Genomic DNA, 12,495 nt, shown 5'->3' with positions numbered 1-12,495 from the left:
CAATTTCTGATCAAAAGTAACTTAATTTTAGTCTTTTTCATTTTCACTTTATGTTTCTGTTGCTTAACAAATGTTGTTAAATATACATTTTTACATATTAGCTTATCTGCTTATGAGCCAAAATGATACATATTAAATTTGCTGTTTCCTCTAAAACATTATTGCTGTTGTTTGTTTTCTCAGGCCGAAGCTGCACATGAAGAGGAAGATACAACAGTACATGAAGATGACCTTTCTGGGTCTACAAATGAACTCCCAGCAGCATTTGAATGTAGTGATAGCCTTAGCCTGGATATGACAGAGACTGAAGAAAAAGGGGACAGATTGTTGGAGCAGTTTGCTCTTGCCAGGTACTGGTATACTCTGTGGGGTATAAAGTTCTTCTACAACACAGACTAAAGATGTAGCCATGTAATTAATTTCTTAATATCCTCATAAACAATATATCCCCACTGGCTATGTTGGCCACAACCGGAATAAAACTCATTGGAATTGAGGACTGTGGAGACGACAACTCAGAAAAATATCTATCTGCTCAACCAAATTTATTAACACTTGAAAAACAGGGCAAGACATTCCTCATAGGAGAAATTGTATATGATTTGTGCATCCATCTGTACAGTTACACTGATCATGTGTATAGTACATTTCACCCCAAAAAAAAATGTTTTGTATGATTAACATTCAAGAGTCAGATCATCCATGAAATCTCACCCCTTGTGTCTCAGAATAGGGGGTGCAAGGATGTCATAACTCTCACCTTTTCATTCCTCCAATCCTGTGAGTGCTGTGTGCAAGGATGGCTCCTCAGCATACTTTGGAACAACTTGAGGTTCTGGTACATACACACTGCAGCCACTCTGAGCCCAGTGTCTCCCACAGTTCTGCTACACATGGGCTGCTCTTCTCTCTCTGCAGGTTCCAGTCTCAGTTCGAAGCTGTGGCGTGGCTTATGCTGGCCATGCCCCTTTCTCCCACTTGCCACCAGATCCTCTGCCTCCGTGGCAGCAGATAGTGGCGGTTCACTTCACTCCCATCCCTTTTCTTTCACTTTTATTGTTCTGGCAGTTTTTTTTAGCAGTTCGAGCATTTTGTTTTGTTTGCTTCAAGCACGATGGTTACAGCCACCCGAAGCCTCCACTCTAGTGGCTTCCTGCTGAGCTCCTCTACTCATTCTCAGGCATGGCAGAGCAGCCATGCAAGCACAAGGCAAAATCCAAATGATGCTTTATACGGAAGGCAGCACTTTCAGGCTCAGCAAAAAAGCTAAATTTTGTCCAGCCCATTCCCAATCAGCTGACCCTACCTCTGCTAGGGCACAGGGCACTGAGTTGAGCAGGCCAGTTGGGTCCCCTTGCACCCAAGAAGCTATGACTTCACCATGAAAGAATCCAGCCAGGAGAGACAGAGGCTCTAAGGAGAAGGAGGACTTCATCCAGCCTGCCCTGGGGGTAAATTCAGGGGTAAACAGGAACGATAAGATAAGAACCCTACCAGCATACCAGTCTCCCCCACAAGTCCTGAACTAGGTCTTAGATTCCTTGGAGAGAGATGCCAGACTCCTAAATAGCCTCTCACCCTCCCAGTCCAGATCAAGGGACTCCAGTAATGAAACCCCCATCTCCGACCCAATGGGAGTGGGACTCAGACAGGGAAGACTCTGAGAGAAAACTCTCTAGAAAGCTTTGGGCTCTGTGTAAGGCAGGCTGCGAGAGACCGCGTTCTGGCCATCCCTGGGTAGCTATGCCCACAAAGTGTGCCAATAAGTCAAAAAGTCCAGAAAGAACAAAAAGGGAAAGAAAAAGTACAAAAAATCGAAGACCTCAGCCGCCTCCTCCTTTCCCGGGCTCTGAATGTGAGCAGGATTTGGGGAAAATGCAACAACAAAAAAATTCCCCCAAAGAAGTTTGAGGCCATATGCAAAAAGATTGTGTCTACCACAGATCCAACCTGAAGAGGCTCCTGAGGACAAGCCTCAAAGTAAATACTTCCCTTCAGAATCCTCCCTCGAGGCTGCAATTCCCCTGCACTTCACTTTTGAGGATGTGATTAAAGAGGAGTGAGGAAAACCCGACAGGGCAAGCACATTAATAGATATGGTCTTAGATTTTACAAGCTGCAAGAGCCAAAAAATTGTGTAGCTGAGGTTCCAAAGTTGGATGTTGCATAGCATCCTTAGCAGGAGTTATGTTTATTCTGACTGAAGGGGAATTCTTTCCTAAGGACCCCACAGATAGGAAAGTGGAGACCACTCTTAGAAAGAGACTTCAGGTCATCCTCAGCCCCTCTCAGAGCATCTCTCGTATCCACGTGCTTTGCAAGAGCTTCACAGTCCTGGGTGGAAGACCTCAGGACCCTGAAGGTCAGGGATCATCCTGACTTCTGTTCTCTTCTCAAGAAAATTGCCCTGGCAACAGTATTTGTGGCTGATGTTTCAATGGATGCAATGAGGTTTTCAGCCAAGACTGTGGCATCCAGCTCAGTGGCCAGGCATCATGTCAGGCTCCATCCTTGGAAGGTAGACACTCTAAGCAAGTCTTGTGTCCCTCCAAGTTTATAGGAGCTCTCCTCTTTGGAGAAAAATTAGATAAGATTGTGGCAGAAAATGCTCCTAAATATAAGCAGTCCCTCCCTTCTCCATTGAGTTCCTGCAGGAGGGAATACAAACACACCTTCAGGCAGAGGTGCTCCTTTCATTATTCTTCCTTGCTGAAGTACCAGAAGAAGCATAGCAGATACACCAAGGGAAAGGCCCGGTGCCAGAGTTCAAGCAGAAAGCTCAGAGGTTGGCCTGCAACCCTCAAAAGCCCATCCTGACAATGAGCAGATATGCCTCAGCCCAGAACTGAATCTAGAAGGCAGAATTTCCTACTTCTCAAAAGAATGGTTTGTATCGACCACAGATAACTGGTAAGAGAGACAGTAAGTCAGGCATATTCCCTTGAGCTATGTGCTCCTCCCTCCCCCATCTTCATCCAGTCCCCCATCTCCACCATTCCCATCAAGCACAAATTGATCCATAATTAAATCTCCCATCTGCTGGATATAGGAGCTATGGAAGTCGTTCCCTCAGCAGAAAAGTTCTCAGGGTTCTACTCTTCATCATTCCGAAACATAGAGTTCATACGCTACAGGCTTCTTCATCGTTCTAAAGCATACAAGGGGAGTCAGTGCCATTCTAAATATCAGAAAGCTCAACAAATGGATGACAAAAACAAAATTCCTGATGTAGACCCTAGTTTCTATGGTGACATCCCCGTGTCATGGGGATCTCCTAACCTAATAGATTCTTTTCCAAGGCCCTTTTTTCCACCCAGACCATCTTCAATTGACTGCCTGCACTGTTGTTGGAAGGAAAGCATTCACCATACTAGGCCTGTCTTCCAAATTGATCAGGATTTTGCTTGCATCCAGGAGAGTATCCACAATAAAAGTCTATTCTTCCATCTGGAGCAAGTTCAACCTTTGGTGCCAGGAAAGCAATGCTAATTCAAGAGATCCTGGAAATCTTGAAGAAAGTCTAGGACTAGTTAGAAAGTATGGATAAAGATCATCAGCCCAGCACCATAGTACACTAAGTATTAGCCATTAGTAGAGTTCTGTTTGCAGGATCCTCTGGCTCTTTGGCACAGCATAGCCAGATTTCTCAGAGCAGTCAGGCTTTCAGGGGACCACAGGACTGTTTTCTCCATGTACATGCACCATTCCACAGGGGGAATGCCCAGGAGGGAGTGTTTTAGCACCTCCTAAAGGAAGTATTGGTCAGCACATTCCCCTGTTGCACCATGTTTCAGGAAGAATTCTTCCTCCCGGAGAGAGAATTCCTCTGAGAGCTCCCCTTGGGACAATGCAGCTCCACCCGACATAGCAGGAAATGCTTTCAAAACTTACTACCCGTGTACAAAGTGCAGTTTTCCATAGATCATACTCAAGTTATATCAAAACCAATTTCCACTGAAAGCAAAAGGCTTTTCTCCTCAATTGGGTCTATTTCTCTGCCAAATTCTCACTTTCTTCCTCCAACCTCATGGACCGTAAAGCTACTCAGAACATATTTGGGGGAGAGAGAAGAACAATGAGGAAAATGTGTTTATTTTTACTCTCCTGCTACTCAAAAACAGCTATACAGTATTTGCTCAAACTTTCCAAAATGTTAACTTTTCAGCAGAAAACAAGTATGGAAAATATCAGCCCAGTAGGTGATAATTTCAGAAAGTTCTGTGCAACTGAAAATAAGGATTAGAATGGAAACACTTCTGTAACCTTAATTATATAGCGAGGCCTGCTTTAAAACAGTGGTTCTCAAAGCCGGCCCGCCGCTTATTCAGGCAAAGCCCCTGGCGGGCCGGGCCGGTTTGTTTACCTGCCATGTCCGCAGGTTCAGCCAATCGCAGCTTCCACTGGCCGCGGTTAGCCGCTCCAGGCCAATGGGGGCTGCGGGAAGCGGCGCGGGCTGAGGGATGTACTGGCCTCCCTTCCTGCAGCCCCCATTGGCCTGGAGCGGTGAACCGCAGCCACTGGGAGCCACGATCGGCTGAACCTGCGGACGCGGCAGGTAAACAAACCGGCCCGACCTGCCAGGGGCTTTCCCTGAACAAGTGATGGACCGGCTTTCAGAACCAGTGCTTTAAAATATTGTAGATAATTGTGCGTATGTTACTAAAACAACATTTTCTTATACCAGTAGTGTGTGCTGCAGATGCTTAAGCTCAACCTTTTGAATGTATTCAAGACATAAAAAGAAAAAGAAAGATAAAATTAATAATTGAAAAACACTTACTTGTAAAACATATTTTTAAGGAAAAAAGTTATGGGTGGGCATTTTGATTTAGAGCTATTGAGTTATAATCTCACATCTCACCAGTCTCAAGCAGTAATTGACAAGATTCTAGTTATGATAGGAAGATACTTTAGTGGTATTCAGATTACATCAATTTATTGCAGCATGCTAAGACGATAAGTATCTTATCTACAGCCTCTTTTGGATGTATTTGCATTATAGAGTTAGATGGCTTATTTTTCTCTTCTCCTCCAGTTTTGGTGAAGGTGACAGAAATGCCTCCCCTCCTCCCTCTCCGTTCTTTTCTGCCATCCTTGCTGCATTTCAGCCAGCTGCATGTGATGATGCAGAAGAAGCCTGGCGTAGTCATATCAACCAACTCATGTGCGATTCTGATGGGTCCTGCGCAGTTTATACATTTCATGTGTTCTCCTCTCTGTTTAAGGTAAGAAAATAGATTTGGAATTCTAAAACAATACCTTTAGGTGAGAACATAGACACCTCCGCCTCCACTACGTTATTAAATAGTAGTAGTAATGAATTACTTAGTATGTTGTGTTAACCTCCTGTATTGCATGGTTACTTGGCCACAGAATATACTCTCTGCTGCATAAATGTGCCCTAGGATCACAGTTTTCCTCTAAAATATTATGTATCTAGATCTGAAGATAACCTTAGGAAAATACTATCACTTTACACTTTTTTATCTTGAGTCTGCAGACAGCCTGAAACAATAGCTGTGAAAGATGTTAAATGCCCCATTTATCTGAAAGGACAACTAACTCTGAAAACTAAAGATGACTGTTTAAATATCTAACACTGTTAATTGTTTTGCTGCTAATAATCCAGCTCATGTTCTTATCCCAAAATTCCAAATTCCCTTCCATGCTCCCCCCCCCCGCCCCCCCGTGCCAGAGCTCCTACCATCCCCTATCCAGCTCCTAAAACCTTCTGCTTCCCTCTGGCAACTTTTATATGTTGCCAGTTTAAAAATCTGCACCATCACAAAAATTGAAAACGTGGGGACAATTTAAAATAATTTGAATTTAATATCAAACTAGATGTCACCACGGCTACTCTGACTGATTATTTTCATATCTAATTCATTACATGGCTTGATTTTTTTTAAAATGAAGCTACTGCACAGTTTTTAGTCTGCTGCTTCAGTATGCCACAGAATCCAAAGACCTTCATGCACAATTTAGGTTCAGTTAGCCACAGAGTACATGGGGCCTTGATTACTATTCACAGTTCTAAGTTGCTAATTGCCACAATGTCTAAGCATCTTTACATCAATTTAGGAATACATCCATTCCCTCAAAAAAAGGAAACAACACCCATATTAAAACCTGTTTTCCTCCCTATTTCCTCTAGGTTCACACTCTATTCTTTTGCTACCCTTCTTTAGGCTTTAAACACTGCAACCAATCTCTGGGCTCCATTTTCAAGCTTTGATGCCTAAAGTTATGCACCTAAGTCCTTTTTTTAAGCGACTACTGGAAAATAACCATTTTAGGCACTTCAGTGTAGATTTAGGCTACTGTAGGTACCCAAGTTTGAAAATTAGCTCTGTGTTTCTTCCCTTGCTAAATATGCTAACTATAGATGTTGATAGACCAAAATTTGACTTGCTGTAAAATAATAAGCATCTATTCAAAGTGTCCTGACAGTCTCTTTTTTTGAGGAGAGAAAGGGGATTGAGGGCATGCAAACCTGAAAACTAAAATAATAAATTATACTGTGTACAGGGTCCCCCTAAACATTACAAATAAGGACATTGTTTTTCTCTAATTGAAAGCACAACTATACACAAAATAATTGGCTGTTGTGCCTGTCTGCTCCATTCTTGATTGCTAGTCTTTCTACTCTCCTCCACATGATATTGGATGCTAAATGTACAACATAGTTTCCCGAAGACATTTTAATAACAGCAAAGCTAAACTAAATACAACAACAGAAAAGGTGATTCATAATATTAGCAAACTAGAATTTTCTTCTTTTAACTTTATTTTTATTTTTGTATAAAATATAAATACATAATGAAACTCAAAACATAAAAATATATGCACACGATGGAAATAGAATATAAATAAGAAAATTCAATATTGCAAAACATGGAAAAAACAAACAAAACTGAACCCATAGAAGTCATGCAGGGCATTAATTATTAAAGTGACTAAATAGATAAATAAGTGAGAACATAAACCTATGAGTACTGGAGACTAATACACACTAAACTGCAAAAATATGCAATAGTTTCATGTGTAACCAGACATCTTCATATTTTTCCAAGCATTTCTAGTAGATAGTAATTTTTTCCATTAATGCAGTAGCAGAGTGCTGACTCAGCCAGTCTGTGTATGAGGGAGGAATTGCAGATTTCATTTTTTTTCAAAATAACTCTTTTTTGGCCACTAAAGGTTTCTGCAGTCCATTCCTTAATACTAACTGGCAATACTAAATCTCATACAGCATCCCTAAAATACACAAGCTTGGAGAAGGAAAGATAGGGACACTCAAAATTTTTGAGAAAGTACTGAATATGGTGTTTCAGAAACATGCATTTTTGACAGGTATAGAGGATGTACAAAAGGTTGGCATGTGGCTGTTTGCCTCTGTATTTTGCCAATCTAGCCTTAAACCAGGGGTCTCAAACTCAGTTTACCTTAGGGCCAGTGCCAGTCCTCAAATCCTCCCAGAGGGCCAATGTCACTCATGCTGCCCAGAACCTGCCCCCCCCCAAAAAAAACTCTGCCCCCCCCCCACCTGCCTAAGGATCTGGGACGGAGTTTGGGTGGGGGAAGATGTCTGGGGTACGGGATTGGGGTGCAGGCTCTGGGAGGGAGTTTGGATGCAGAAGGGCTGAGAGGTTGGGCTCTGGGAGGGAATTTGAGTGGGGGAGGGGGCCTGGGGTGCAGGCTCTGGGATGGAGTTTGGGGGCTGAGGGGTGTGTGGGGAGGGGTGCAGGCTCTGGGATGGGAGTTTGGGGCTGGTGGGGTGCATGGGAAGGGGGTGCAGGCTCCGGGAGGGAGTTTGGGGGCTGGGGTAATGTGAGGAGGGGGTGCAGGCTCTGGGAGGGAGTTTGGGGGTGGGAGGGGGTGTGTGGGAAGGGGAAAGGGGTGCAGATTCTGGGAGGAAGCGGGGGTGTGGTGCCTATCTGGGGCTCCAAGGCAGGGCAGGCTGGGGGGCCTCCACGTGCTTCTGCCCCCAGGCATCACCCCCACAGCATCCCATTGGCCGCAGGGGCGCTCGGGGCAGGGGCAGCGCGCGGAGGTGCAGCCCCGCCCCACCCCTGGGCGGCAGGGAGGGGCTGGCAGCCACTGGAGCAAGCAGGCAGACACTGCTCAGCTCTGCTGCGCTGCCGGGGCCCCTGAGTGGGGAGCGCCCGGGGGCAGCAGGTGGGGCCAAGGGAGAGACCCGGCCCCAACTGCTGGAGCCCCGCGGGCCACACTGGGGAGGCTTGCAGGCCATAGATGGCCCACGGGCCAGACATTTGAGATCCCTGACTTAAATGTCCTGGAGTTCAGTACAGTAACTCCTCACTTAACGTTGTAGTTATGTTCCTGAAAAATGCAACTTTAAGCAAAACAGTGTTAAGCGAATCCAATTTCCCCATAAGAATTAATGTCAATAGCGGGGGTTAGGTTCCAGGGACATTTTTTTTGCCAGACAAAAGGCATTATATACATTTTAAACAAAACAATTTAATACTACAATCATCATTGCTAAGTATGAAGCAATGGGAGGTGCCCCCACCTTACCCCACACAGGCACAGTCCACTGGCACTGCAGACAATGAGGCAGGCAAGGAGGCTGAAGGTGCTGTAGGCTAGGAGAAACACGTTGCGCAACAGCAGCTGCAGTGTCCCCTACTGTGCAAGCACCAGGAGTGGGGGGCTCAACCCTTGGCCCGCCCACTCCACCCCTTCCCCCCAAGTCCCCACCCTTAACCTGCCTCTTCTTTCCCCCATCTCCTCCCCCTTTACTCCGCACACCATGTCCTCGCTCCTCCCCCCTCCCTCCCCTGCCTACAGCATTCAGCTGATTTGTGACGTTCAGGAGGCAGGGGAGGGAGGGGGAGCCTGCGCGCCGAGTCCTCACTCCTCCCCCTCCCTCCTGAACACCGCAAACCAGCTGATTACCGTGGGCAGGAGGCGGGGGGAGCAGGGTGAAGGCGTTGATCTGTGGGGGAGGCGCTGGGGGGGGCATAGGAGAGCTGATACGGAGGCTGCCAGCTGTGGACAAAGCAGGAAACCAAACAACGTTATAGCGGAGCATTGCACAACTTTAAATGAGCATGTTCTGTAATGGAGCAGGGACGTAAGATCAAAACAACGTTAAGCGAGACGACATTAAGTGGGGAATTACTGTAGTACCTTTTTAATATCTTGCTCTGGAAGAACCGCAAGGATGAAAAACTTGAAGTATCTTTCACATTAAGCCAGATATCCTCCCAGGTTTCTGTTGCGATAGTGAGGCTAAGTTCTTTTTATCATTGTTATTTGAGACTGAGACAGAGACAGAGGTTACTGCAAAGCCTTAAACCACATATCAGTAATTCCTACAAAGTGACTCTTGTTTCCATATTTCTTAACATGTTCTTCTAGAGGTGAGAGAGTTGAAATGGACCAGTTGTCCCCATCCGTGCATGAATCCTTGAGCATAGCTGCAGAAAGAAGGAACCGTGAAACAGTGATACTGATATTTGTTACACATGTTGTCTAAGGAAGCCAGTCTATCATTTTGTATGAGGACTTTAATTTTTGTTAGTTCTTTTTTCTATCCAAATTGTCTTAAGCATGGAGTTGGCCTTGATACTGAGGAGTGGATTATCGCATAGTGGTACGAGAAGAAAATTAGTAAGATTGGATGCTTTAATCATCTTAATATGTTGCAGGATGCGCCATGTAGATACAAAGACTGGATTTTTCCTTAAGGGTGTGGGTAGCCTCTTAAGATATATAAAAGAAGAGCAGGAACCGAACGGTATACCTGAACTTTTTTCTATCTCAAACCAGGCCAATGTGTATACAGAGCCACTGGAGTGGAACCACCTTACAATAAGACACAATTGGAATGCTGGAGAATATAGATAAAAATCTGGCAACCCCATGTAACCTCCAGTTGCCCAGGATTTTTCAGAAGTCCATTGTGACAAGTGAGGCTGTTTTATATCCCATGTAAATTGCACCATAAGCCTATTTATTCGAGCAAAGCATGAAAGAGAGATCTTGAAAGGCAATAGACTAATAATATACCGTATATACTCGTTCATAACCTGAATTTTTTTAGTAAAAAAGGAAAGCACCAGAGAAGGGGGTCGGCTTATGAACGGGTATAGAGAGGGAGAGGTGGGACACAGCCCCTCCCCCCAACAGAGGGAGCAAGGAGAGGCAGCACAGCCAGCAGAGCCAGAAGGGACGAGGCGGGGCCAGAGTCTCTCTGCTTCTGGCCACGCTGCTCTCCCCCGAGCCGCCAAAGCAGCTGCAGCTCTAGGGCTGGCAGGCTGCAGCCATGCTGCTCAGCCCCACCCCCAAGCACAGGCTGTGGCCATGCCGCCCGGCCCATCGGAGCATGCTGCAGCCGTGCTACCCAGGCCAGCCCGCTGGAACATGCTGTGGCTGCGCCGCCCGGTCTGGCCCGCCGATCGCGATTGCGGATTTTTTTTATTTTCATTTTTTTTGCTTGGGGCGGCAGAAATGCTGGAGCTGGCCCTGTTTGGGAGGAAACTAGCATCTTCAAGCTAGCATTGCAAGCTGGGTGTATTTTTAGCCCCATGAAATGGCAGTCTTCTCTTCTTTGAGGTGGAAGCACGGGGATACCATCTTCCACAAGCTTTTTTCATCTAGTTCCTGACTTGTCCAGAAATTGATTGTTTTTGCACCACAGAACTTTGCCACGTATTTGCTAACTTCATAATATAAGACTGTTGACCCAGGCCAATGGGAAGTTTCACAAACAAGTCCAAAATGTGCTAAGTTTGCAATTTAAAATACTGCCAACATAGTTGATTGTGCAACAAAATCCTTGTTTGGAACAGCCTGTCAACCTAATACTGTGTTTAGTGAAAGATGTGCAATTTTCAAGGCATCTAGAATTAGAATTTTTCCTCCTCAACAATGGGCATTCCAGCTGCCTCTGCTGCTTTGGAGAATTCCACATCCTGTCTATGTGCAAGGCTTACACCAGCTTTAAAAACAGATCTCACAAGACGAGGAAGGATAGGCTGAAATGTACCCTCCAGGCTCCCCAGTACCAACTATGGTCTTCTCCCATGAGGACCTCTTCATCACAGAAGAACCAGGCTTTCCCCTTCAATGAGGTACCGAGAGGGATCCTTTCCTGGTATTGTCCCATTGGTTGGAGCCAGAGCCCTCATCTATGCTGTTACACCTTAGCACAAGATCCTGTCTGCCAGTGCTGACTTGATTGTCTCTGCCTCCTCGGGCTCTGGTACTGATAAGAGCTCTGGTACTGATACAGAAGAAGACATGTCCTCAGATTCAGACACGTCTGTCCAGGACTCTGCCTCTTTCCCCTTCCAATGTTCCCTGGAGGTATTTCCCAACTACAAGACCTGATCTGTGACCAGCAAACATTCTCACCATCCCTAGTCAGAGTAGCCTTGGGCCCTGCCCCTTTCCCTGTGAACCATCACAGTGGGCTTATTGGAAGCCTTGGGCCCCATACAAAGTTACCCTGCCCACAAGAAGCCATTTACCAAACAACAACCTCTGAAACTTCAGCAGCCACTGATACTGCAAGACCCTCCACCGCAAGAGCAAGTGGCTGAGGAGGAGGAGATGCTGCCATCCTCCTCCTCCCCCAATGAGGTGGTCATACTTCCCCCACCAGCCTATGCCAATGACTTCAGATGCTTTCAGGACGTGGTAAAAAGAATTGTGGTCACTGCAGATTCCCTCCCCTCCCCCCAGGAAACCCAGGAGACTCAGCACTCTCAGGTGAACATTTTAGATTCTACTCCCAGAATAAAATTGCTCTGTCTATCAGTGAGGCACTGCTGGCTCTAACCCACACTGTATGACAAACGCCTGCCACCATTTCCTCTACCTGCAAGAGGGCAGACAAAAAATACTCTACCAGCTAAGGCCCTGGAGTATTTTTTTCTCCCACCCTTCCCCCGACTCTTTGGTGGTGTATGCTATCAGTGAAAGATTTGCCCATGGCAAATGGATTCTTCCTCCACCCCTCGATAAAGAAATCAAACAGCTGGACTTATTGGGGTGAAAGAGCCACTTCTCCACTGCTCTATGGTTGAGGATTGCAAGTTATCAATCCTTCAGGACTAAATATGACTTTACTAATGATGCAAAATTCACACATTTTGGTCTTGCAACAGGTGGTCACTAAAGAGAACAATCACAGGCCCTTATTTTAGAAGGGCACACCATTGCCAAAGCTTGTCTGCAGGCCACCCTTGATGCAGTTGACACAGCCTTGATGGTGACCATAGTCATGCACAGAGTATCCTATTTCCAATCAGCCAGGTACATGGAGGTACAGAATGCTATCAAGGACCTCCCTTTTAAAGGGCCAAACCTCTTCAGCAGTGACACTGACACCTCTCTCCATAGCCTAAATGATTCTAGAGCAACTCTGCAATTCCTCAAGGTATACATGCCTGCGATGAAAAGACAGTTCAGTAAATCCCAGATAGCTCAATGTTGCAGGCCAATGCATAACAGGCCTAGACA

General features: G+C 45.7%; 1 protein-coding gene across 1 annotated transcript in view; it reads left to right on the top strand.

Moving 5' to 3' along the window:
- Positions 1 to 12,495, top strand: part of FRY (FRY microtubule binding protein) — a 305,106-nt gene that overhangs the window by 263,841 nt on the left and 28,770 nt on the right. Inside the window, exons 47-48 of the mRNA XM_034778453.1 lie at positions 184 to 350; positions 5,036 to 5,225. Of these exons, the coding sequence (XP_034634344.1) occupies positions 184 to 350; positions 5,036 to 5,225 (357 nt within the window). The remainder of the gene's footprint in view (positions 1 to 183; positions 351 to 5,035; positions 5,226 to 12,495) is intronic.

The sequence above is a fragment of the Trachemys scripta genome, chromosome 1, assembly GCF_013100865.1.
Source record: "Trachemys scripta elegans isolate TJP31775 chromosome 1, CAS_Tse_1.0, whole genome shotgun sequence".
In the NCBI taxonomy this organism is placed as follows: Eukaryota; Metazoa; Chordata; order Testudines; family Emydidae; genus Trachemys; species Trachemys scripta.
The sequence above is the reverse complement of the archived record's forward strand: the minus strand, read 5'-3'. Positions and strand labels throughout refer to the sequence as shown.